Genomic DNA, 27,655 nt, shown 5'->3' on the forward strand with positions numbered 1-27,655 from the left:
GATCTTAGGTTTAGAATCCAGACTCTCAACAAATAAATGGGAACAAATCTTGACAGGTAGGAATTCAAAATCACCAGCAAAAGAAACCCCAAATTCAGCTTTTTAAATAGATATTTAAGCAGGTTTACATTTTATCATGAATACTTGTTATAACTGTACTACCCACCCAAAAAGAGTATACAAAAGACAGTGTGAATTGTATAACCCAAGTAATATTTGTTAATGTGCTTTTGACAAATCACATCGTATTGATGTCTGTTATATAATATAAAGTAATACATGTTTCTTTACACATATATTTAAATGAAAAAAATCTGCTGGTGTTTAGAAAAGTGAAGATTTGCCTATGAAATCTTTTTTGGGTGATGAGATTAGCACCTGATGGCAGAGTGGAAAGAACAAAGAATTTTACATATATATATATATATATATATAATATATATATATTATATATATATATAATATATATATAGTTAAAAACTAGAAGGGACTTTAATGAGATATTGAAGTTCAGACAGACAAAAGTCACTTTAAAAACAGCCATTTTTTTCATCTTTTCCTTCCCTCTCTTCTCTCTAGAGGTGAGGGAGAAGAAAAAATACAGATAACAAATGTGAATAGTCAAGCAAAATAGAGGTTTGTTTTTGTCTAGTCAAAAATGCCATTATGTATGTATGTTTAATCCCTTCTCTGTAGTATTTTGAACTAGCTTGTCAAACTGACATGTCAAACTAAGGGCAGTAGAACTATGCCAACATCTCTTTAACTTATAGCTAAGATATTTTTTTCCACTACTTTTCTGGATCCTAGCATGGAAAGTTCACATTTTTATTGCTCAATCAGTCAATTTGTAAACTTTTATTAAGAACTAGGGGGGATGCAGAAATTAAGCCAGTAGCCAACTCTTCCTTCAGAGATGTCTGATGAAAGAGTATGAATAAGTAAATATAACATACAAAATAAATGTAATGGGTTTTTTTTTTAAGTTTTTGCAAAGCAATGGGGTTAAGTGGCTTGCCCACAGCTAGTTAATTGTCTGAGGCTGAATTTGAACTCAGGTACTCCTGACTCCAGGGCCGGTGCTCTAGCCACTGCATCACCTAGCAGCCCTATAATGTAGTTTTAGGAGGGAATTTGGGAGCAGCTGTGTGGTATAGGTGGTGGTGATTAGCAAAAGCTTCATGGAAAAGGTGTTATTTAAGCTGAATCTTGAAGGCAGTCTGGTAAACAAAGTAGAATTGCATTCCAAGTATAAGGGCAGGTAGTGCAAAGACTTGGGAAAATTGAGAGAAGTCCACAAGAATAGAGTAGCAAATAGGTCAGTCTGGTTGTATCACAGAATGAGTGGAGGGAGATAATCTAATGCATATAATATGACTAGAAATCCTGTGAAGGAATTTAGATGTCAAATTGAGAAGTTTACTTTTTGCCTAAAAGAAAAGGTATTCCCTGTTCCCCATTGCTACTTGCAAGCTCTCCCTCTGCTACCTCAGCCTGTAGGTTTTCCTTCTTTGAAGTTCACTCAGTCCAAATTTATCACCCAGTCAGGATTATAGTAACTGTTATCTACAAGATCTCTAAGACATTCTCGATTCCTCAACAGTTTTAGCATTTAGAGCTTAAGTCTTTCTCTTTTGTAACTCCTGTCTTCATACTTGGAGATATCCACACACATAATTGATATGGCCTCAGATACCTTAACCTCCTAGTTCTTCAATTTATTCCTTTCCCATGATTTTTACCTCTACCTGTGAAGCCCACAGAGATGGTCAAAATCATAATCTTTTTATCACCCTAAAATATGCTTCTTTTATACTCATGAACTTTGAAATTCCATTTATATGATCATAATTTGTTATCATTTCATCTGTCCCACCCCCAACTTTTGTAGCCTACCCCTGCTTTTTGTTCTTTCTGTGATCTCTTATATTCATTATTTCTTGCCCAGGATATCACCCCCTACACTGACCACAATCTTTTCCTTTCTGTCTCTTTATCGTTTGGTGAATCAGTTTGTCTTTATACTGTTCTCTTCTTCCTTGCCTCTTTATGTTATTGCTGGTTTTGTCTTTCTGAATTTGTTTTGAATCACTCTCGTCCAACAAAGCTGTACCAAAAAAAATCATGAAACTTTTGACTAAGTCTTCTATGAATTTATATTCAGTTGAAAAAAATTTCAATTGAGTTCTCATTGTGACAAGGTAGTCCTGTTAACACCTCTCTAATTGATTAGCCACTCTATTCACCATGTGCTTTCCCCAAACATTTCTATCCTTCCTCAAACCTCCCTTGGCTACCCCTTTCTTATCCTCTCAGCTGAGAACTTTGCTACATACTTCACTGAAAAAATCGAGACCTTTCACAGAAATTTTTGCTGTGTCATTTATCTTGCCCCACTCAGATATATATTTTTCCACTCTCTCATTCTTGACCCCATCTCATGTGCAGAAGAGACCCTTCTTGCTAAGGCATAAGTGATCTCATTTCATTCCATGTTCTCCAAAGAGATGATCTTTTTGTTATCCAGACTCTCTTAAGAATCTTCATTCTCTCCCTGTTTACTGACTATTCCATAAACATCTTAAAATCAGCATGTCAAAATAGCTTTCCCTTCTTTCTAATTTTGAGGGTTACCACCACACTTCCAGTCACACAGCTCACAACGTTGGTATTGTCAATTCTCTCATTCAGTCACAGTTGCCAAGTACTGTCATTTGTTTTTTTCATTAGTCTCTCATTTCTTCTTAATTTCTCATTTCTCCCTCTCATCCTGCCATCATCCTTAGGGTAGGTTCTCGTCACCTCATGCATGGACAACTATTGTAACAATCTTCTCTTGCTTTTTCTGCCTCAGTTATTTACCCACTCCAATACATCATCCAATCAGTTGTCAAATTGATCTTAAAGTAGAAACCTGTCCCTATCAACCCCTATTTGGTGAACTCAGTGGTTATTACCTCCAGGATAAAATGTAAAATCTTCTGTTTAACTTTTAAAATCATTTATAGTTTGGCTTTTTCCCACTTTCAAGTCTTCTTACACTTTACTTTCCTCCACATATTCTATGATCCAGTGTCATTGGTCGTCTTGCTGGTTTTTGCATAAGACACTCCATTTTCTGACTCCGGGCATTTTCAAACTCCTTATCTCCATTTCTCTGGCTTCTTTGGATTTCCCAGCAAAAATCCTGCCATCTATAAAAAAAGGTTTCCCCAATCCCTTAATGCTGATGCCTGCCCTTTTCATTAGACTATGAACTTCTTGAGATCAGGGATTGTTCTTTACCTTTGTTTTTCTCCCCAGAACATTGCATAGTGCTGTCTAAATAATAAATACTTAATAAATGATTGTTGTTGATTGATCATTACCATAAAAAGTGCTGCTTAAATGTTTTGGTGTATATAGAATATTTATATTTGTCAGAGATCTCCTTGGGATGCATATCTAATAATGAAACCTCTGTATCAAAGGGAATGATTATTTTAGCCACTTTACATAATACCAAATTATGTTCCAGAATGATTTTACTAATTTACTGCTCTACTTAAAATGTTGGTGTAGCATATAAACTTTTTATAGATTTCAAAGACATAATGAATGTTTGTAGAATTGAAATTGGAATGTGGTTGGAGTAGTATCTTATTGTTGTATGGCCAGTTCCCATGTGGTGAGTTGTTTTAGACACAGTAAATAATGCTGCCTGGTATATATTCTTTTTATTGTCACTTTAGAGATCTTTGCTTTTTTTGTTACTATTTATTCAATAATGCTTTTGGCAAGCTAGGGTAGGATAATTTGGATAATAAATATTAGCCAGAGTTCCTCGCATAAATTTGAAGAATAGGTTCACAGCCAAGGAAGCAAGGATATAGTAATGATCTCAATCACTTCTATAAAAACTTAAGAGAAGACTTGAACAGTAGTAGTATTGTAATTTTTTCCAAAGTATGTAATTCTTGTGCTGTGTTATTCTTTGAAAAGTTAGCTAATAGTCATTCATCATTTATTGTAGGTGCTACAGAATATTTTAGAAACAGAAAATGAATATTCTAAAGAACTGCAGACTATTCTTTCAACTTACCTGAGACCTTTACAGTCCAGTGAAAAGTAAGTTAGATTATCACTACTTCTTACTATTAGAAGGGATTTTTAATGCTTAAATAATCCTGTACTACTTTCTGTCCCTTTACCTACCTTCTCACTTCCTTTGCTGGAAAGTTGGGGGAAAAAATGACTTCGAAGGATTAAATTATTGGATTACTCTTGGATTAAAGCAAGCTTTAAAAACAAAAAAATTATGTGTTTTGCATGAGGAGGAGGCATATTTGTGAAGAATTTATGTGTTTTGTAGGGGAGGAGGCACATTTGTGAAGTTGCTTACACATTTTTATTTGTGTTTTTCTTGCATCTAGGTTAAACTCAACAAATATTTTATATTTAATGGGAAATCTAGAAGAAATAAGTTCTTTCCAGCAAATGCTTGTACAGTCTTTAGAAGAATGCACCAAGTAAGTAACATTCTTTAAAATTGCAAATTTCATTTTGATTCCTGTAGTATTTTAAGAGATTTGTATATCAAGACCATTCCTGAGTTCAAATTGCTATAGATTAAACTGAGGTGTCTTTGAATTTCCATGATAACTTGGTGTCTATAGCAAAATTTGGGTTTAGATGATCTGATTTCCTTCCTGCTTTATAACTGAGATGTTCTCATTTTACAAAGATCTTGTTCATTATATTTATGCTTTCAAACTTGGAATATTTATTAGAAGTCTAAAGACTAGGAGTGATCACTTGATGTTGAACATATGGAAAATGGATTTTTAAAAGGACTTAAAGTATTAGGCAGAAAATCTCTCTCCTTTTTTTGAGGGAGATGAAGTAGAATAAACCAGTTCTGGCATTTCCTCCCTGTTTTGAATGCTTTCTTTCTTTCTTTTTTATTTATTTGTTCTTGGTTTGTTTATTTGTTTGTTTATTTTATTTTTATTATTTTTTTTTTATTTTAGGCAATGGGGTTAAAAGTGGTTTGCCCAGGACCACACAGCTAGGTAATTATCAAGTGTCTGAGGTTGGATTTGAACTCAGGTACTCCTGACTCCAGGGCCAATGCTCTATTCACTGTGCCACCTAGCCACCCCTTGAATGTTTTCTTTACAACATCTTCATCATTTAACCTCTTTGTAGTCAAGAGATAACCTCTGTGTTTGTTCCTCACAATTCCAAATCTATTCAGGGCTGATACCCATTTTCCTTCAGAAAAGATAATCTGTGCATTAGTTATTCCTCAGGACACTGACCTCTGATACTCTGATGTAGTTTTAGAAATAAATTGTGAAAAGATACTCAGTACTTTTCGTTTTGTTTTTTAGGTTTTTGCAAGGCAATGGGGGGTAAGTGGCTTGCCTAAGACCACACAGCTAGGTAGTTATTAAGTGTCTGAGGCCAGATTTGAACTCAGATACTCCTGACTACAGGGCCGGTGCTCTATCCATTGTGCCACGTAGCCTCCCCTACTCAGCACTTTTCTACCACTGCCTTTTCAAAGTAGTCCCTTCTTGTAGCCATCTTGAAGTATTTCCTGTCTGAAAGTCAGAAACAAATTAAAAAAAATGCATAGAAATTCATGGTATTTTCTGATTTTTGTATATTTATTCTACTAAAAGAACTTCAGAGCATGTTTCCAAACTTCTCTGTGGAAATAGTTTTCTTCCATGAATCCAATAGAGATATTTGCTCTCTTCACCTTCTTTCTGTCTCTCAAAAAATACTGTAGTCATTCTCTGATATATTCTTTTTCCTTATTAAAATTTTTCCTATTACAAGAAATTTAAGTTAAAACTCCTCCTTTGACAATACAGTTGGTCATTCCACACTTTTAGTCTCCCATGTCTTTTTCCAAGAGAAGTATATTTCTTCTTCTTTAGGACCATGATTGGAAATTTTAATCTGAGTTTGGCAGCATTTTAATATTGTTTCTTCTTTGTGATTTTAATCAGTATATTGTTTTCTGGATTCTCCTTTCTTGACATCACTTCATGTAAGTTTTGATTGATACCATTTCTAGGTGGAACTTGTGTCATATTGACACATTTTGAATTTGTTTTGGATTATGTGTCAGGGCATATAATTATAGTGGTATGCCCTTATGACCTTGCATTGAAAATCCCTCTGGAATGTTTTACTCTTCTTGAATGATTGGGTAACCAGTCCTTTACATGACTCGTTTACTTTCTTTGACTGTTCATGGACAGCAATTACGGTAGCAACAATTTACTGAACATGTGCTATGTTCTTTCTAGTGTTTGTGATTTTGAGGTGTTTAAATTAGAACTTTCTTTTCTTTTGAGATGTGAATTCTTGTTTTAAGTCACAAGCTTAGTCCTATAAATAATATATTTAAGGATTGGTCGCTTATCAATGTAAAACTATAAGGAGAGGTGAGGTTTTTTTGTTTTCCTTTTTAAATGCCAATTTTTTAAAATCTTAAATAGTATTTTTTCAATTACATGTAGACATAGTTTTCAACATTCATTTTTGTAAAATTTTTCTCTGCCCTTCTTTCTCCCCCCTCCATAAAACAGCAAGTGGTTTGATATAGGTTACTCATGCACAGTCATATTAAACATACTTCCATATAGTTATGCTGTGAAAGAAGAAGCAGAACTAAAGTGGAAAAAAAACACAAGAAAGAAAAAGCAAAAAAAAAAATTTTAAATGTGAATATGCTATGCTTTGTTCTGTATTTAGACTTCATAGTTTTTTTTTCTGGATATGGATAGCGTTTTCCATCAGAAGTCTTTTAGAATTATCTTTAATCACTGTATTGCTGAGACTTAAGTCTTGTCATGGTTGATCATCACGTAATGTTGCTGTTACTACATTTGGTTGTCTCCTGTTTCTTCCCACTTGATTCATTGTTGATATTTTTCAGTTTTTAGTACTCCAGGGCTCTGATGCTGGACCTTATTCTCTTCTCTTTTTATACTACTTCAATGGATGGTTTCATCAGCTCCCAAGGTTTCACTTAACTTCTCTGTGCAGGTGACTCTCAGATTTACGTGTTCATCATAATCTCTGTACTGACTTTCAATCTCATGTCTCCATCTTGAACTGAATATCCCACAGGGTTCTTTAGCTCAACAAATCTAACCTAAACTCATTTCCTTTCTCCCAAATTCTTCTATTACTAACTTCCCAATTACTCTCCAGACTACCACAATTTCCTCAGTCATTCAGGCTCATAACATAGATGTTATCACCTTCCATATCAAATCAGTCACTAAAACCTGTCGATTTTACCTCCAAAACTCCTGTCTTATACCTCCCTCTCTCTCTCCTCTGCATCCCTTCTAGTGCAGGCCCTCATCTCTTCGCACTTAGATTATTGCAGGAATTTTCTGATTTCAAATTTCAAATCTTTCTGTGTTCCAGTCCATCTTCTACTTAGCTGTCACATTGGTCTTCCTAAAATATGCACCTCTGACCATATCACTTTCCCTTCTCCCTTAGTCTTCACTTACTCCTACCACCATTCAATAAATTCCCCATTTCAGCATCAAATCTAAAATTCTCTTTTAGGCCTTTCAAGCCCTTCATCACCTGCCCCCTTCTTGCCTTTCCAGTCCTCTTATCCCTTACATTCATCTGGGATCCAGTGACATTGACCTCCTTGCTGTTCCTCTACATGATACTACCTCCTGACTAGGGACGTTTCTTTCATTTGCTCTTCCTAATGCCTGGGATGTTCTTCTCTTCCTCCTCAAGTCCCTGGTTTCCTTCAAATGTCCTCTAAAATCCTACTTTGTTCTGCACAAACCCCAGTGTCTTCTTTTTGAGATTACTGTCAATTGATCCTGTTTGTTTGTATATTAATATTTTCATGTTGATTTCTCTATTAGATTGTCATCTTCTTGAGAACAGGGGCTATATTTTTTGTCCCTTCTTTGTATTCTCAGTCTTTAGCACAGTGCTTGCCATATACAGTAAGAACTAAATAAATGCTAACTAGTTTGACTTGACTTACTCTTTCCCTTTTTATCTCATTGATCTCAGAAAGTCTGATTTCAATCCAGTTTGTTTATATTTGCTTCTTCCTAATTCTTGTAGATGTAGAGGAAAGAACTTGTCCTGTCTTCTTGATTTATGTCAGCTTACTCTGTTGTATTGGCTAGAAAGTCAGCTCCATAAATTAGCAGCTTGCTAGACTGGAAATAGGTTTATCACTTTATTTTTTTTTGGCAGATTTTAAGGTTCTATCAAAATACTTTGTATTAGAATATGTAGTGGAAAGAAGTAGTATGCCAGAATGACTGAACACTGACCAACCAAAAATTTAAATCCATTTTCTTCTTGTAACTGTTCAGCCAGAGTGATGTGACATATTGTTAAACCATTGAATGGAGGAGCTTGAGTATTAATCAGCTTTCCTACCTGAGAAATAGAACTCATTTACTGTAGTTTTTAATGCTTTATAAAAGATATGTCTTTTCACATAATGACAGCAGGTGTCTTTTCTTTCTTTGCTGATACTTAATAATATTCTCCAATGAGTGGAGTGTTGAATTGTTTCTCATGAGATCCAGGATATGGTACTATTTTTCCAGGTTTAAATGAGATTTAGATAAGTTACTAAATTATAAGGTGTAGTGACTCTGTTTACACATTTGTAAAGTTTAGAAGACATGTTTCTCTTTTAGGAACTTTCTTTTGTAGTAATAATGGAAATATCTTTGCTTTTTTCCTTATCCATTTTATTTGTAGCTTTTCTTTTCATTCTTATCTATTTCTTCACTAAAATTTTCATTTCCCTAGAACATAAATTTCTGACATTAAGTTTAAGAATTACTCATCATCAGGCAGTTCCACTCTGCCTGCTCCTACCTTTTACTAGCCACAGCTAATTTTTTTTTTTTTGCAAGGGTTAAGTGACTTGCCCAAGGTCGCACAGCTAAGTAATTATTAAGGGTCTGAGACTGAGTTTGAACTCAAGTTCTCCTGATTCCAGGGCTGGTGCTCTATCTACTGCGTCTCCTGGCTGCCCCATCTACAACTATTTTCAACCAACTTTCCATTTTTGTCTGTTCCCTAATTTTATAAAAGCCCCTTCCTGCTTCTTAAAACATGCTCATAGTGTTCCAAATATTACAGACCATTTTCCCATTTGTCAAAATGTATCTTTACTTTTTTTATTTATATCACATTCCATAACTCATTTCTCCAAGGAAACTTTTCTGATACCTTATTATTTGACTTTTAAAAAATAATCTCTACTTCATGGATGTTTTCAAATCACAATATTATGTATATGTTTCTGGTCCTTCTTCCCTTCTTTTTCTCACACAGCTAATTTAAAGTTTCCTAGGAATCCTACTCCAGTCCAGTACACAGAAGTATCTAGACTCTTATTTAGAAAGCATATTCAAAAGTCATCTTTCCCTACTCCTCTTCTTTTCTAGTACCATCCCTGACAAAAAGTCTTTTGTAGAAAACATATTTAATGACAAGGAAATTAATCTTTACTTTTCAAGACCACTGATCTATTGTCAGAAAGGTCTTCCTCATTGACCCTAAATCCGATTCCTTGATAAATTTACTGAACTTGATTGTTTCATTTTGCAGCTTCTCTCATCTTAGAGATATCATCTGTACCTCATTATGAATTTTTACCATCTTCGTCAGAGAGGGGAGTTATAAACTTGAAATGAAGTGTACATACAGCCTGTAGGATGTTCTGCATTACAGGGTCCCTGAAGTGGTTGCTGAATATAGCCCTGAGGGATTGGGTCTTCACCTCTAAGTTAAAGATAAAGACTGTAATTTCAGAGCATCTGAAGTATCTGTTTTGCAGATATCTTTGCTTGTGATGTTCATTTATTTCCTCTTCAGTCATTGCTTTATTGCCCCACTTTCTTTGTGACTGTTTTGTGTCTTTGATGATCCCTTTAATACCGCGTTTCTCATACCAGGTCATCCTTAGGGAATCTTAGAGCCTACATTTCTCCAGTAATATGTCTTTCCATTTTCCTTTGGGTCATTTTCATTCACTGTTTTATTCAGTGTTTATTCACTGATTAATAGCCAACTGAGAGAATATTCAGTGTTCAAAGATAGATTTCTATGACAGTAGCAGCTTGCAATGATTGAAAACTATGTATTATTTCTAAATAATATTCAGTCACATTAACTCCTGTTCAGTTCCAGGTCTAAGAAGTTGACCACCATTAGCATTTGTGCAAGGTAGAGGCATATGTATATGTGAATTTATTTTTGTTCTATAATTAAAAACAATATTCAGAAACTGGAGTGGTAGAATGTCATGAATGATCCATGCCCCAAGAAGGTTACCCTACTACTGTCACCCTAATCACATTAGAGACTCCTCTACTCACTGGTTCTCAGCAACTCACCATTAGGGAGAAATATCCTTTGGGTTAGTATCTTAAACACATAGCTCTTTAAATAGTGTCAGAAATGTCATAACTGGACAAATGTGAAGGTTCTTCAGCTTTTCTGTGAAATCATCTCATTAATTGGGAGACATGTAATCATTACATCAAATAATTTCTACTTCTTCTCTCACCATGAAAGTTAGCATTTTGGTGAATGTCCTCAGTGTCTATCTTACATACTAGTATTTTCTTTCCTAGGTAAGCCCACTCACTAACCTTGCTCATTTTTATAGAGTACCACTTTATAAATGGTTTTGGTGGTAAGTTTGTGTTTATTTGGCAAGAGTAATTCTCCAGTTGATCAGCCTTTGATTTCTTATGTTGAGCTGTTTTTTGACTTTGAGGGCAATTTCTTTTTTTGCCTTGCTGCAGTTTAATACATGCTTTATCCATTGCATCCCCCATGGAATTTTTTGTCTCTTAAAAATTTCATCTGCAGTTGCTCTGAGATATTTATGTAGTTTTTTTAGGTTTTTGCTAGGCAGTGGGGTTAAGTGACTTGCCCAAGGCCACACAGCTAGGTAATTACTAAGAGTCTGAGGCTGGATTTGAACTCAGGTACTCCTGACTTCAGAGCCTGTGCTCTATCCACTGCACCACCTAGCCGCCCCCCCCCCCCCCCCCCCCCCCAGAGTATTTCTTACCAGACAGGTACAAGATGTGAATTCAGATAGCATACTGAGATCCTGAAGGATTTCTTTTTGCCCCTCATCAGATAAATAAAAAAAGTGAAAATGGCATGTAGTAGCAGACAGTAAAAGGGAGGCAGTTAGACTCTAAATGGTTAGGACATAAAATTTCTTTCTAACACCAGAACTTGTCATTTAGGTGCTTCCAATCATTACCTAATAGCATTATTGTATGTCATATTTATAAAATGACATGATTTACAATTTGCTTTTACTCAGAACAGTGGTATATAGATTAAGATTTAAAAGGGGACTCAGGCTATCCAGCCTACTGTCATTTTTCAGAGAAAATGAAGGCCTAGGGAGGAAGAGTGAGTTGTGCAAGGTCACATAGGTAGTACACATGGTAGGATTTGAACCCAAATCTCCCAACTTCAGGACCCATGTTTGATCTACTGTTTCACATAGCCTTTCCTTTTTTGTAGAGGAGGAAACTAGGGGTTAGGTAACTTGCCCCTTAGTAAATTGTTTTTATGATTACTTGAGAGTATTTTTATTCTTAAATGTTAAATAATGGGAAGCTTGACTTTTATCTTAGGTTTTAAATTTTGATTTTTTTATTTTTGTATCAGCACCATTGTTTTTAGTATTTTAGTAAAGATGTTCATCTCACATGAATGGCATTGACCTTAGGCTGTAATTTCAGTTGGGTAGAGAAAACATGTAGAAGAGGAAGAATTCTTAACTTTAAACATGGCACTGAAATGGACAAAAATGGAAAAATTTTTTACATTAGAGTGACTAAAGATAACTTTATGAATTTTGATATGATTGTCACATAAAGAAGACAATAGTTCTATGTACATTTTCTATTTTATATGGAGTTTATTATAAATATAATTGCAACTGGACAAAAGTAGTAGTAATATATAGTAAAAGGCAGCTACTCTGGAACAAATTACTTATTTGAAGAGTTTAACTGACAGTTACCATCAATAGAATAATCTAAAGCTTTGAAAGCCAATGGAATTAGGACAAGCTTTGTTAAGGTGAATCAGGCTCATAATATATTAAACATTTGATACAGAATTTTGAAAGAGTGTGAGTTTTTCTTGTTAGAACTCTGTTCTTGGGGTGGCTTGGTGATGCAGTGGATAGAGCACCAGTCCTGGAGTCAGGAGTACCTGAGTTCAAATCTGGCCTCAGACACTTAATGATTACCTAGCTGTGTGACCTTGGGCAAGCCACTTAACCCCATTGCCTTGTAAAAAAAAACAAACTAAAAAAAGAACTCTGTTCTTATTATAGTTCTGTAAAGTATAGGTCTGTAGCTCCTGTTAATGCCTAATTCATGACTTCACAATTAGAAAAAAAGAGCTGTCCTATTTCCATTTTGTAAAAATTATTTTAAAATCAGTATTCCATTAACACTTCCCTCCTAGTACAACACTCCTTCTCCATAAGACTATGCTTGTGAGCCAGATGGTTTAGGTAAAGGTGTTTTCTATTTGAACAGTGAAAAAGACAGTAAACTTTTGCTTTCTCCTTAATGTACTAATAATTACATGTGGAATGAATGTAACCACTTAAATAAATTTCTGAGATTTTTCAAGGTATGAAGAGAAAAAGCTTTATTCGATTGTCCAGAAGTGGACCCCATTCTAAATCTAAATGCATAAAATAATCTAAAGGGGAAAAAAGTATATATAATTCAAACCCAGATAGGATTACCCCTTCAACCCCAGGACTTCAATGGATAAGACAGGGTCAATTGATTCTTTACATTTTGGTCAAGATATCCCAGAAGTTGCTTGTCAGGGGAGGAGGGGCAGAAGAGATATAACACAGTTCAACTATTTCTTATCTATAATATTCTACTGAAGAAATCTCAGGCCTTAACCCACTCAGTTGTGACTAAAAAATATAATCAGTTATTAAAAAAGGTACCATTTCTGACTTCTGTATTATCTAAAAGCTTTTGAAACTACTCACATGATACTACAAAATTAGGAAATGTCTTGATATTTGTGTGTGGGACAAATGCCACTTAAATAAATTTTGGAAATATCTTAAGGTATGAAGAGAAAGTTTTATTCGTTTCTTGAGGAACAGGCCCCAGTCAAATAGAGAGACTGAGGCAAAAGAAAAAGACCCAAGAATCACATTTATCCTAACTCGACCCCCCCCCAAAACAAACACACACACACACACACACACACACACACACACACACTCTGATCCACCCTCATTAATGAGGAATGTGGTCTTCACTACCTAGATGAGTAAATTAATCTGTGGAAAAGAGCATATAATTCAAACCGAAACCAGAATATCCCTTCAGTCCCAGGAATTGAGTGGACATCTGGACTTAAGGTGGGGTCAGTTGACCCTTCACCAATATCCCAGAAGTTGTTTGTCAGGGGAAGAGGAGCACATAGTTAACTATTTTCCACTCTTTAATATTTTTACTGAAGAAATCTCAGACTTTATCCCACTCATCTGAATATAATAAAATTCCTCTAATTTCAAACTTTTATTAGTACACTACTGAATTTTTAAAGTGACTCCAAAGATTGTCTTAGTAAAAAGGAAACTGGTCCTTTTTTAACATCACATCAACTCCAAACCCAATCTTGAAACACATCATTTTAGTCTTCATCATGATCAATGACTTTTCCAAGGTGAGATTTTATATTTCATTCCCATAGCTTCTTGTATCATAAAGTTCATGCTCTCCTTTATTGAAGGAATTTGGTTCAGCTTTAGGGACAAGAATTGGAACAGGTACTTTAGGCTTACTTGCTCCAAATTTGATGGATATGACTGATGCTTTCTTTGACTGCCTATGGTAAATTCAAACTTGGCTGTATTTGTGACCAAGGCTTGAATGAGAAGTCTTTGCTTCTTTAACTGATTGTTTCTCTGTGACTCAAATTTCCTCCTCCTTTATTGTAAAAACACCCTTAGTTTTCAAAGGGTTTTTTTTGCCTTTTCTTCAGATCCTTGGGTGCTTCCTGCTCACTTTGACCTCTCACCTGCTTTCCTGATCACCTCCCAGTAGCATTTTTTAAAAAAAATCAATATGATGTTATGTATGTAATAGTTTCCTTCTTTTCCTTATTTTTCCTTCTTCACTTTTCTTATTCTTTTTTTATGACTAATTGCATTGCTGTCCCTCCCAAGATTTCCACCTTGCTCTGTAGTTCCTTTTCCTTTTCATTGCTTTTCAACTCTCAGGAGGACTGTCCAGGTGAGAAAAGAAGAAAAAGGTCTCGGTTTGTTATAAATGTTTTCCTTGGGAACATTTATAAGTAGTAGTAGTAGTAGTAGTAGTTCTGTATGTAACACTCTTAAAATCAAAGTTTTAGCTACATCATGATGTCCTCTTCTCTCTCTCCTACTAAAGTAGACCTTTAACACAACCTTTTTTGCCACAGGGAACTGTCTGTTCCAAGTTTAAAGTAGAGAGCACATTAAAATCCATTCAAATGAAAACTTGCATTGTTCAGTGAATTTTGGTTTGTTGCTATGAGTGAACCTATACTCTGGTATTTGTTGTTTTTTCTCAGAACCATCCTTTTAAGGATCCTCCTTAACCCTCATTTTTTGTTCAACTCTTATCATACTGTGCTGTTTGCTGGGATGGGAGTGGGATGGAGTGGGAGATCACATAGTTAATAAAATATTCCTGCCCTCAAGGGGTAAATAAGCTGTGAACCTTAAATAAAAGTAATTTGTGTCAACTAAGATACTGAATACACAAGAGAGTTACAATAATGTATTCAGAGTTTAGGAGAATGTACTTTTTCCTAACTGAGAAAAATCAAAGAAGGTTTTCATGGAAAGGAAGTGACACATTAAAGATTCCAGCATAGATTGGAGTAAGATATTCCAAACCTAAGGCTGTATAGACAAAAACACCTAGGAGTAGATTTATCAAAGTATCATTTTGGAGCTTGAGGGGAAGAGAATTTAGATTACTTTTAGGCCCAAACCCTACCTAATTTTACAGGTGAAATTCACAGAGCTATTTTATAGGGGAAATTCAAATTCAGAGGTGAACTGACTTCCTCAGGGTCATCTAAGTGCTTGATACTGCTATAACAAGATATACATTACTAAAAATCATCTTGTTGTACAAAATTGCCTCCAGGGATTAAGGGGAAAATAAGTTTAGGGACACAACACTCAAAACTTTGTCACTGACACATAAAAAACAGGAACCTAATAATCCTATCACAGCTTTTACTTTACTAAATGGTTAAAGAATATTTGAATAGTACAATAAATGCTGCTGTTTGTCCTTTGTTCTCATTCAAGGATCTAGGTTGTTTTTGTTTATTCTTCTTTCTTAAAGCAGACCATAACTTCTTGGGTGTTTTGCTATAGTATGCAAGTGACTTGGATTTAAGTGAGGTAGGATTGTACAAAATCACCAGCCTCATTTTCTCCTCTGCAGTCATCTATATCCAGTGGTCAGAGATAGACCAGGACAACTGAAGATTCTGTATGCAGTGGGTAACCTTGACCTTTTTCTGCTGAGATCTTTAACAAATCTCAGTTTAATTAAGGCAATGCCTGTTCAATGATTAAAGCTAGGTAAGAAAGAGATGAGACTGAAGAGACAAAGACACTTTTATCTCGTCTAGAAAAAAAAATCAAACTGGGAAGGCATGATCCTTAGGGTTTCCCAGTGATCTAGGCTAGGTAAGAAGAATGAAGCAAAGAATGCCCTCTTTTGTCTAGTATCTCCCTGAAAAAAATCAATTTGGGAGAGGAAGACTCTCAGTTTCTGGCCAAAGCAGAAACAATTGCTAGTTACATATACTTGGAGCAATTCAGGACTCAAAACAGTGACTATGTAGGATAGACCTGGGACCTATTATTGGCCAGTCCATGAGAACCAAAGTGCTTTGGTAAATCCCAAATATCTTATTTCAGTGATCAGAATTTATATTCCTTTGTTCTTTTAGTGTTTGTTAGAATTCTCATATTTACATATCTTGTCCTGGGATTGTTTTTCTTGAGTAACTCATTTGTGGCTTGTTTAATTTCTTTTTCTTAGCATTTTCATTTTAGGATCCCTTTCAGGAGGTGATTAGTGAATTTTTTCTATGATTGTTTTCCCCGCTGGTTTTGAGTATCAGTTTATGGTATAAATTTACCCTAAAAGAAATTCTCAGAGACTGGATCTGAGCAGAAGAAAGTTTATTTGCTTTTCTTTAGAAAAGAACAGGTTCACAATATCACCTAGTGGTGAGAGGTCAAGAGCTGCACCCAAAGTACAGTCAAGCAAGAATATATTGAATTTTTCCCACCCCCTTTTTCTCCCTAACCCTCCTCTCCTTTAGCCCATCAACTGAGCTTTTGGGGGTACAATTTATTCACTGAAATTTACTCTAGCAACAGACACTAAGAAAAAATGAAATGTTTTCTCAATATTTTAACCACCAGATGGTGAGGTAATTTAGGACCTTTATAATTATCTCAATCAAATTGAAGTAATGTCTATGGTCAGAATATCCTCCCAGTTTACAAAAAAATAGTTTTATCGTAAAATAGGTGGCTCTGAACCTCCTTTGGAATGCAAGTTGTTTTTTTTTTTTTTTTGGCAGAAATATTTCTTAAGGACTTTACCAGAGACTTTCCCAAACATCAGGGCAGTTTTCCTTGATGATTTCTTGAAAAATGTTGTCAAATTTCGTTTGTTTCTTTTGTTTTTTTGATCATGGCTTTCAGGCAGGTGGTCTATTAATTTTAAAATTATCTCTTCTGGATCTATTTTCCAGGTCAATTGTTTTTTCAATGAGGAATTGTACATTTTCTCTATTTTTTCCTTTTTCTTTAAATTTTGTTTCACTCTTCATCTCTCATAGAGTCATTAGCCTTTTCTTTTTTAAAAAATTAATTTGTTTTCATCCATTTGTACATGCTTATTTCCAAGTTACAAAATTTCCCTCCACTCTCCCTTCCCATTCCCCACCCCATCAGGGAATAGTTAGGTTAACATATTACATACATATTTTATTAAACATATTTACAAATTAGTAGTTTTTGGCATGAGGAATTAGGATTGAGGCAAAGAGATACATAAGAGATAATTTTTATAAAGTGTTCATCAGATTTGGAAGGGTTGCTTTTTGTTTTTTTTCTGTGTGTTTTGTTTTGCTTTTCTTCCTCTGGTTGGGGATAGTGTAGTCGTAACCAGTCAAATACAGTTATCCTAGTTCTCTGAACTGTCAAGAGGAGTTGCTTCCATCAGGGTTGTTTATCTCATAATGTTGTTTATGTGTACATTGTTCTCTTGGCTCTACTCCTTTTGCTCAGCATCAGATCCTGTAAGTCATTCCATGCTTCTCTAGAGTCCAACCGTTTATGGTTTCTTACAGAACAATAGTATTTCATAGTATTTATGTACCACAACTTGTTTAACTATTCCCCAGTTGGTGGCCATCCCTTCAATTTCCAATTCTTTACTACTTCAAAAAGAGCTGCTATGAATATTTTGGAACATGTAGGATCTCCAGGGTATATTGAAATCGCACTAATAATGCATTTCACTCAAACTTGCTGTTTACCTGTTTGACACTCAAATTCTTGTTTATGCTCTTGTAAACTTCTTCCTGTCTTACTTACTTTTCCCAAAAACTTGTTTTCCAAGGCATGTTCTAGTGCAAAGTAAGTGCTTAAGTTTTGGCTGAATGACTTTGGAAGATGAGTCTGAATAAAAGACTATGGAAGCTCCTTAGGTGTTTATTAATGCAGTAGTCTGAGGCATGGTGACTATCTGAACCTTAGGGATCTCAGATAAGAGAGCCCTCCATCCCCATTCAATGGAAACCATTTCAGGGTGTGCCTAGAACTACATTTCTTTTTTGGAGGTTCTGAAATCCTTGAAAGAATTGTCACCATTTATGATTTTTGACTCTGATTAGAAGTAGCAGAAAACTACCAGAGTTTGCTTCTGTGGTAACTGTGGCTGGAATTCTAAGCAAAAATACTGATTTTGGTCAAATAAGCCTGTTCTCCTAAAGATTACTATCAATTATAGGAATGAATTTGAGGGCAGATCAAGTTGAACTAACAGTTCTTCCTGCTGAACTCAATTGCTAAATGTTTGAGGTTTGCCTAGGGCTTAATTATGTCTTGCTATTGGTCTTAGTTTGCCCTGTAGAAGCCATCATTATCCCACCATAAACCTCTTCTCTAGCCAGTTGTGTCATTGAAGAATAAATATGTTTTAAATCAATTATCCTCATTTTAGAGCAAAATGCCCCTCTATTTCACCTGCCCCACTTGTGCCTTCTTGGCCACTGCAGGGGAAAAAAATACTGACTCCAGACATTGATATCCTTTTTCTTTTTAAGCCTTTTTTTTACCTCTTGATTAGGGAAATTTGGGTATTTAGTAAGACTTGGAGAAGTTAAGCAAACAATGGGAATTACTATGGAGTGAATGGAAAATAGGACATTGTGAAGGAATAAAACCAGATGCCTGTAGTTGATAAGAATCATTTTCTGGCCATATTAAACAATTATGCCATAGGTGCTTAAACGGGATCCAAGGATTTATTTCTTTGTGCTCACAAATGCCCACTAACAAATGCCCCATAAACAATTTCAGAAATCATGAAAAGTTTTCTATTTTAATTCTGAAAGTGCAGTTTCTATTTTAACTTGGGTGATTGGTCCTAATATTATTCAGTTGACATTTTGATTTTTTTTATTTTAATGAACTAATAATTGTAAACAGCTTTATAAATTGTTCATTGCTATGTTCTAAACTTTTCAAAGGTCAGAATAACAGAGCAGTTTTCCAATACATAGACTTCTTTGATAGTTTGGGCTGAGTTTTAGGGGAGAAATAATGAAAATGAGAACTAATGTGAATCCTTCCCCTACATTTTGTCTTTTTTTTTTTTTTTTTTTTTTTGCAAGGCTGTGGAGTTAAGTAGCCTACCCAAGGTCACACAAGCAAGGTAATTATTAAGTGTCTGAGATCGGATTTGAAATCAGTTCCTCCTGACTCCAGGGCCAATGCTCTAAGCATTGCACCACCTAGCTGCCCTGCTTTTAAGTCTTTATCATAACACAACAGTACCATCTCTTTGAAAAACACAGTGCTAGACCCTGGGGGAATACAATTCGGGTAAGAACTATTTCTTTCTTTCAGACAGCTAATAGTCTTAATAGGGGTTTGTAAGTCAAGATCTGACCAATGAGGAGATAGAAAGAAAATCTTTCTGGAGGAAACTGGCCTTTGAGTTGGGCCCTTAAAGGTTAGATAAAAATTCACCAGTTAACAATTCGACTCTCCAATGCATAGTTCTTGTGTAGATTTGGGCCATTTAACCTCTTGTTGACATCAATTTCTTTATATAGAGTATTCATACTTTATTCTTATCTGGATATTCTTATTTTTTGAAAAGGGCAGGAAAAAGAGGGAAATTTGTATTAGGAACCCTTATGAAAAGTGGCACAAACACAGGCAGTTCTGAGAGGACCTGAGAGATCTACTGAAGACAACTTAGGTTGAAATGTCATCTTCTGTTTAATTTTTAAAAATATTTTCAAGCATTTGTTTTCCCCCCCCTCTTATTCTTTGATCCCTTAAAAAAAAAGAAAGAAAGGGATGGCTAGGTGGCATAGTGGATAAAGCACCAGCCCTGGAGTCAGGAGTACCTGGGTTCAAATCCGGTCTCAGACACTTACTAATTACCTAGCTGTGTGGCCTTAGGCAAGCCACTTAACCCTGTTTGCCTTGTAAAAACCTAAATAATAATAATAAATAATAATAATAATAATAATAATAAAAAAGAAAGAAAACAAAGCCTTTTACATATAGTTTGGTTAATGGGAAACTCTGATACCTAGACCTTTATGTCTGTTGAGTGTGCTAGAAACATGAATTTGGGGACTCTTTAGGTATAAGTGAATTGCTTCATTTGAAGAGAGACACTGCTTCAAGGCAAGTCTGAGTAGATTACCAATAAAATGAAAACAGGACTTCATTTGAGCCAAACTTAACTGATGCTAGTAGAGAGGAGATGGGAGTTAATGGGATTAGAGAAATGTTCTACTGTTTAAAACAATAGCTTGGAAAGATTTCTGTTTGAATACCTGATTGGGAAGAGAAAGGAGACCTTTTCCCCTTTACTTCCCCTTACAGGTTAAAACATAGAAACTCCTTGTAACATTGTCTGCCATGCTCTTTACTGCAATGCCTTTTGGGTATGTGAGTTTGAGGCTAAGGGAGAGGGCCTCATTCAAGGTCACAGACACTCCAAAGAACGCAACCAGCACCTCCTGCTGGCCAGTTGGAGATATTACATCAGTAAGTAAAGCCTCTAGGGATCCCAACACCAAACCTCTGTGAACCAGCCCCCTCCCCAATTCAAGGTCTTAGTAAAATGAAGAAAGGCCAGAAGAAAGGGGGATCCATAGAAAAATTCCTAGAAGGAAAAGACCCTAACTCAGAGAGACCTAGAACCTCTGAGGAGCATATGATCTGATCTCCAGCACTGAAAGACTTCCTTGAAGAAATCAGGAAGGAGTGTCAAAGTCAATTGGAAAATTTGGCAGAGACAGTTAGCACCTTGCAACAAGAAAACAAATCATTGGAAAATACAATTGGACAGATTCAAAAAGAAAATGATTTGCTCAAAACCTCAAATGGTCAAATGGAAAACTCTTTCAAAAATAGAATTGACTAATTGGAAAAGGAGTTGCAAAAGGTAAATGAAGAAAATTCTTCTCTGAAAAAAGACTGGAGTCTGTGGAAACTAATGACTTCATGAGACAGCAAAAAGTCTATTAAACAAAAACAAAAAACTAGAAGAAAATGTAAAATACCTCATCAGCAAAACCCCTGACCTCGACAATAGATCAAGTAGGGACCACATGAGATTTATAGGTCTTCCTGAAAACACTGAAGAGAAAAACAGCCTGGATTTCTATTACAGGATTTAGTGATGAAAAATTTCCCTGATTGAAAGAATATATCGATCCCCTCCAGAAAGAGATCCTAAAATGAAAACACCAAGGAATGTTGTGGCCAAATTCCAGAACCATCAGATAAAAGAGAAAATCCTGCAAGCAGCCAGAAAGAAACAATTGAAATACCAAGGAGCCATAGTAAGGATTACATCAACATTAAGGGATTGAAGGGCCTGGAAGGAGATATTCCGAAGAGCAAGGGAGCTTGGAATGCAGCCAAGAATCCACTTTCTGACAAAAGCTGAGCCTTCTCTTTCAGGGGAAAGTTGGACATTTAATGAAATGGAAGAATTCCAACAATTCCTGATGAAAAGACCAGAGCTAAATAGAAAATTTGGACATCAAACAGTAGGGTCCAGAGACATATGAAAAGGTAATTTAAAAGGGGGGGGGTAGAGGGGAAAAAAACTGCTATCCAATAAGATGAAACTGGCTAGATCCCAGCATGGGGAAAAGATTCTCAAAACTCTTGAGAATTGTAACTCTTAACAGAGAGAATATACCTAGCCAGAAGTGATGGACACTCATGACTTATCCAAGAGATTGCTATCCATGGCTGTAACCCCACTTGGGAGAAAGAATCTAATAACTCTCAAGAATTGTAACTCTGTTAGATAGAATGTACTTAGCTAGAAGTGATGGATACTCAGATAAGTCAGATAGAATGATTTAAAAACACTTCCTCCTTAAAAAGGGGGACAGGAAGGAGATGGGAGGATGGAGGGGATTGAAGGGGGTAACTCTCATTATGTTAAGAGGTACAAAAGACCTATGGTAATAGAAGGGAAGAAGGAAGATGAGAAACACCTGAATCTTCCTTTCATGAGACTTGGCTTAAAGTTAACTTACACACACACACACATGCTCAGTTAACTTAAATCTTACCTTTCAAGTATTAAAAGGGGAGGGGGGACAGAAACAGGGAGAGGGAGACAAAGGGGAACTAACAGAAGGAAGGGAAGGAGGAAGGGGAAAAGGGAAAGGGGAAAAAAGGGGAAGGGGTGGATATAGGAGGGCAAACACACTGAAGGTGTCAGTATTCAGAAACAAAATACTGGGGATATGGATAAAGGAAAAAAGGGGGGAAATACAAACAGAGGAAAGATAGCATGGAAGACAATAAAGAGTAATTATAACTTTGAATATGAATGGGATGAACTCTCCCTTACAACATAAGCTAATAGCAAACTGGATTAAAAACCAGAATCCTACAATATGTTGGAGCAAAATATATTTTGTTTTGACTGAAATGAAAAAGCAGGCATAGCAATCCTTATCTCAGTCAAAGCAGCTGCAAAAATTAGATAGTGTTTAAAGAGATAAGGAAGGAAATTATATCCTCCTAAAAGTTAGACAATAAAGTGATTTCAATACTAAATATGTATGCACCCAATGGTTTAGCATCCAAATTTTTAGAGGAGAAGCTGAAAGAACAAACTCCACTAGTGGGAGACCTCAACCTCCCACTCTCAGATTTAGATAAATTGAATCATAAAACAAACAAGAAAGAAGTTAAGGAGATAAATAGATTGGGCGGCTAGGTGGCACAGTGGATAAAGCACTAGCCCTGGAGTCAGGAATACCTGGGTTCAAATCTGGTCTGAGACACTTAATGCTTACCTAGCTGTGTGGCCTCGGGCAAGCCACTTAACCCCATTTGCCTTGCAAAAAAAAAAAAAACCTAAAAGAAAAAAGAAAACAAGGTTACAGTCTGTCAGAATTTCTTATCTTTTGGGTTAAGATGATTTCTGAATAGAACCACAGAGTCCTTTGTTTTGTTTTTGTTGGCTAGATATTCCAGTCTAGTTTGTTATGCTGTACTGTATGTCTTGATATTCTTTGACATTACAAAATTATGGAATCACGGAATTGGAGAATTGGAAGGAACTTCTGTAGCCATCTAGTTCAACCCTTACTTGAAAGGAAACTCCATTTTAATATTGGGTTGGGCTATAACCTCTCAAAAGAACGCATATCACTTTTGGACAGTCTTAACTGTTATAAAATGTTTCTTGAAATTATGCTGAAATTGTCTCCTTGATATATTACCATATTGCTCTTAATTCTGTCTTCTTGGATTAAACAGAATAAATCTAATCTCTGTTTCTCCACTGTCTTTTCCAGGTTAAACTACTTTCATGACTTGGAATCCAGGCCCTTAACCTTCCTGGACTCCCTCTAGTTCATCAGTGTTTTTTTTTTTTTTCCAATTGTTAAACTCAGAATTGAACATAAAATTTGAAAACACACATCATGTATGGTCTGACTAGGGCAGAATATAGAAGAGGTATCACCTTTTTATTCCTAGAAGCCATGCCTCTTGCTGCATTCTTAGATCATCTTACTCGCTTCTTTGGCTGCTGCATCATGGTGCTGACCCATTGAGTTTGGAGTACATTCCATCCCCTAAATCTTTTCAGACAAATTATCATGTAACCATGCCATCCTAATCTTTTATTTGTGAAATTGAATTTTTGATCCCAAATATCATCTTTAGTTATCAATTCATTTTATTAGATTTATCTCAATGATCTAGCATGGTTAAGAGGTTTTTTGTTATCTTGACTTCTTCATTCAGTGTTTTAGTTATTCCTCCTAGCTTTGTGTCATTTGAAAATGAGAGGCTTGCTAAGTATCCAAGTCACTGATGAAAATGATAAACAAAATAGAGCTGAGTACATATTTGTGGAATGCTGCCCTCAAGACATTGTGCTTTGTTGGCATTAAACCATTGAATACTACTCTTTGAGTCAGGTCATTCATTCACTAATTTATTTTTTAAAAATATTAATTTTTCTCAGTAATATGTAAAGAATTTTTAACATTCTTCTTAACCAAATTTTAAGTTCCAGATTTTCTCTCCCTCCCTCCGTGAGACAGTAAACAGCTTGATAGAGGTTATACATGTTCAGTCATGCAACACACATTACCATATTAGACATGTTTGAAATGAAAAAAAAAGTAAAAAATAGTTTGCTTCAATCTTCATTCAGATTTCATCAATTCTTCCTTGGGGCGGTGGGGTGTGGGATTCCATTTTTTCATCATGAGTACTTTGGAATTATCTTGGATCATTGTATTATTGAAAATAACTAAATGATTCACGGTTGATTACTATATAATATTGCTTTCATTCAGTTCTGAATCTGTCCACTTGCAGTTTGTCTTATCTCTTCATTTTTTCATTAAAAATAATGTGAGGTATGTACTTATTAGCAGTACTGAGAAATCTTTCTAGTTCAGTGGTAGAGCTTTCCTAAGAGATCAGGAAAATAGGAGATAAATCCTCCCAATCATCTGTTTCCCCCCCAACACAGACTTGTAAATAGACAAATAAACACACGTACACATAGAGAAACCAGTTTTGTATAAGTTTGGCTCTAAAGGAAAAAATTATAAAAGGCATAGTGTGGGTACATGAGGGAAGTTTTATGTTGGTGATGGTAGGCTATTTGGGGGTTGATTTTGTATGGAAACCTATATACACACATACAGCATGGGAGCATCATGTGAATCTGAATCTGTAATTTTACCTTGCTTTGGGAACACCTACCTAGTAATGATTTCTTTTTTTCCTCTACTTGGCTCCCTCTTTGACTTACTTTCCCAAACTGGTAACATAATATTTCCTTTTCTCCTCCTAAATATAACTTGGATGTAAGTTGGATTATGTGACCCCCTGGAAAGAGGAAGAAAGTTATGTAATTCTCTTCTTTCTTTAACCTGGTTCAGTGCAGAACAGTCTGGTCTTAGAAATGGAAGACTTATTTTTGAATTTTGGTTCTACTGCATTATTGCTTGTGTGACTTTATATTTCTGGTCCCGGTTTAACTCATTCATAAAAAATCAAGGGTTTCGATTAAATTATTTCTGAAATTCATTTTAATTTTAACTATCTGTACAATGGGAAATGTATATATATATATATATGTATATGTATATGTATATGTATGTATGTTTATTTTTCTTTGGTGGAGACATTTTCACTGATCTTAAATATTTAACACCTATTTATCACAGATATGCTATTGTGGTCTCCTTTCCTTCCCTCACTTATGCAGAGAAAAATAACAATTTATGTGAGTTAGCTTAATAGTATTGAATAGTTTCTTATATGTTGTTGTCCTTCATTCTTGAAGAAGATCATGGTATTAGGGAAGTGATGTCATGACATGCATATGAATTGGACCTGATTGAGGGGGAGCTGTGAAATGTCACCAGCCTCATTTTCTCCTCCAGAGTCATCTGGGTTCACTGGCCAGAATCAGGACAGCTAGCTATGACCCTGGATGCCAGGCAGTCATGGTTAAGTGACTTGCCCAAAGTCACATAGCTAGTGAGTGTCAGTTGTCTGAGATCAGATTTGAACTCTCGTCCTCTTGACTTCAGTGCCAGTGCTCTATCCACTTCGTTACCTAGGGCAGGACTACCTTGATTTTATTGTCATTCACTTTTTTATCTTTACAATTCTTGTTTTTAATTTCCCTAAAAGTCCATACCTATGTAGAGGTAAAAAGAAAGGATACAAAAGCAGTTATTGTCACCATTAGGAACTCAGCATTGGCAGGAACATGTTTGTTGCTAGAATGACTAGGAAATGACTTTGTAAAAAATAAAGTAAAATAGTAAATATAAAAGGAATGCACTCTTTGAGTCTTGTACTATTATAGTTGAGAAAATTCTTATTCTTTTAACAGAACAAAAATTAAGAAGAAAAGCCCAGATTTGAGCCCACCAGGTCTTTTTTTCCCCTGGAATAGTTTTCTTTCACTTTTTGTACTACATTTAAAAAGTGATGTCATTTGCTGAGATTTTAGAAATAGTTGGTATTGCCCTCTGGTGGTCACAGGAGAGATTCTTTAGAATTCATAAAATTGATACTTGACTGATAATGATCAAATGCATAAGGTGTTGGGATATACTTATTGAAAAAGGCATTATATAAGGCTTATGTAATATCACATATAAGAATAATAATTATATAGCTGACATTTGAAGTTTTTGTTACAAAGCTATTCAGATAATTAAGATATATATTGAGACTATTGTAAGTTCATTTTTCTGTGAAGGAAATTGTGTCTTAAATGTATGTCATCTTATGGGAAAGATAATAGATCACATAGTTACAAGTAAGACTGAAAGGCATATGGATCAGCCTTATTATTTAAATGATTGTTTAATATCTATTTCATGCTTCTATTTTTAATGTTTTGCTATGTTTAAAACTACCTATTTGGAGCAGACAGCTTGATATAGTTGGAGAAAAATATTGAATTTGGAGTCAAAGACTGAGGTTCAAATACTAACTTTCTTATTTATTACATGTCTAACTTCAGCCTTCTTATTTTTCTCTCTTTGGAGCTATGCTTTCAGTTCTGTGACATTACTGCATATAAAATCTTCTGAAAATTTTAGAATGACAGTCTTTTAAGAGATGCTTTGGGGGTGGCTAGGTGGCTCAGTGGATAAAGCACCAGCCCTGGAGTCAGGAGTACCTGCATTCAAATCCAGTCTCGGACACTTAATAATTACCTAGCTGTGTGGCCTTGGGTAAGCCACTTAACCCCATTTGCCTTGCAAAAAAAAAAAAAAACAAAACCTAAAAAAAAAAGATGCTTTGTAATTAATATTTCTTTATATTCTCTGTGCTTGGATAAGTGGCTTGGCATGGTATCTGGCACATAGTAACACTTAAGTGCTCTTTGACTAACTAAAATCACTTTCCTTATGATGGATTCAGTCATAAGTGCAACCTGTTAGTTGTATGTATGTGTAAGAAAACTTTCTAAATTCTCATAATTGCTTTTTACATTGTAGTACTCACAAATATAAAGATTCTACTGTCAACTGCATAATAAAGTAAAATAACAGTAGTCTTTATTAAACTTGATCATGCTAATTGTTTTGTGCCATGTAGAGTTAGAAATTAAACTTTGTTCTTTAGAGTCTAAAGGAGACAACAATGAAATGCTCATTTCAATAAATAATATTCATTATTATTGTTTAATAATGATTGATAAGGGGGATCTAATGAAGTTTATAGACATGCTAGTTCTGTGATTCTTTATATATGATCTATTTTGTGTCAGTTTTCCCATATGACTAGGGAAAATTTTGATTATAAAAATACTTTATAGACTTTACCAACAGAAGGAAGAAACTATTGGTTGTCATTCCAGATGAGTATGTAATAATATATGGATACCTTTCTTCATGTTTTGGTTGTTCAAGCAAATAATGGTTTGAGAGTTGAAAAGCTATGAGAAAAATTTATCAGCCTTGGGTCTGATCCAAGAAGCCTATGGCTAGAAAAATGAACTGCTTCTGGAAGAATATGCATCTAAAACTTTGCAGAGAAAATTTGAAACTTTCAGAGAAAGATACCTGCCATATAATTTGTCTAGCTAAGCCTCAATTGATAGCACTCAGTCTCTGATTCTTTGCTACAATAGTGTTGATCTGAATATGTTTGTTCATGTGGGTCCTTGCCCTCTTACATTGATCTCTGATTATTATTGAGATACAGTATTGAGGACTCTAGGCATGAAAACTTTAATAACTTTCTAGATTTAATTATAAA

The 27,655-nt window shown here is 35.2% G+C and overlaps 1 protein-coding gene across 11 annotated transcripts in view; it reads left to right on the top strand.

Moving 5' to 3' along the window:
* ARHGEF7 (Rho guanine nucleotide exchange factor 7) overlaps positions 1–27,655 on the top strand; it is a 314,501-nt gene that overhangs the window by 186,368 nt on the left and 100,478 nt on the right. For 10 of the 11 annotated variants that reach the window (XM_074192051.1, XM_074192046.1, XM_074192042.1 and 7 more), the window contains 2 exons: positions 4,013–4,107; positions 4,413–4,508. In XM_074192051.1, the coding sequence (XP_074048152.1) occupies positions 4,013–4,107; positions 4,413–4,508 (191 nt within the window). The remainder of the gene's footprint in view (positions 1–4,012; positions 4,108–4,412; positions 4,509–27,655) is intronic. The other variant, XM_074192052.1, reaches the window with a different exon arrangement.

The sequence above is a fragment of the Macrotis lagotis genome, chromosome 6 (genome assembly GCF_037893015.1).
Source record: "Macrotis lagotis isolate mMagLag1 chromosome 6, bilby.v1.9.chrom.fasta, whole genome shotgun sequence".
Classification (NCBI taxonomy): domain Eukaryota; kingdom Metazoa; phylum Chordata; class Mammalia; order Peramelemorphia; family Peramelidae; genus Macrotis; species Macrotis lagotis.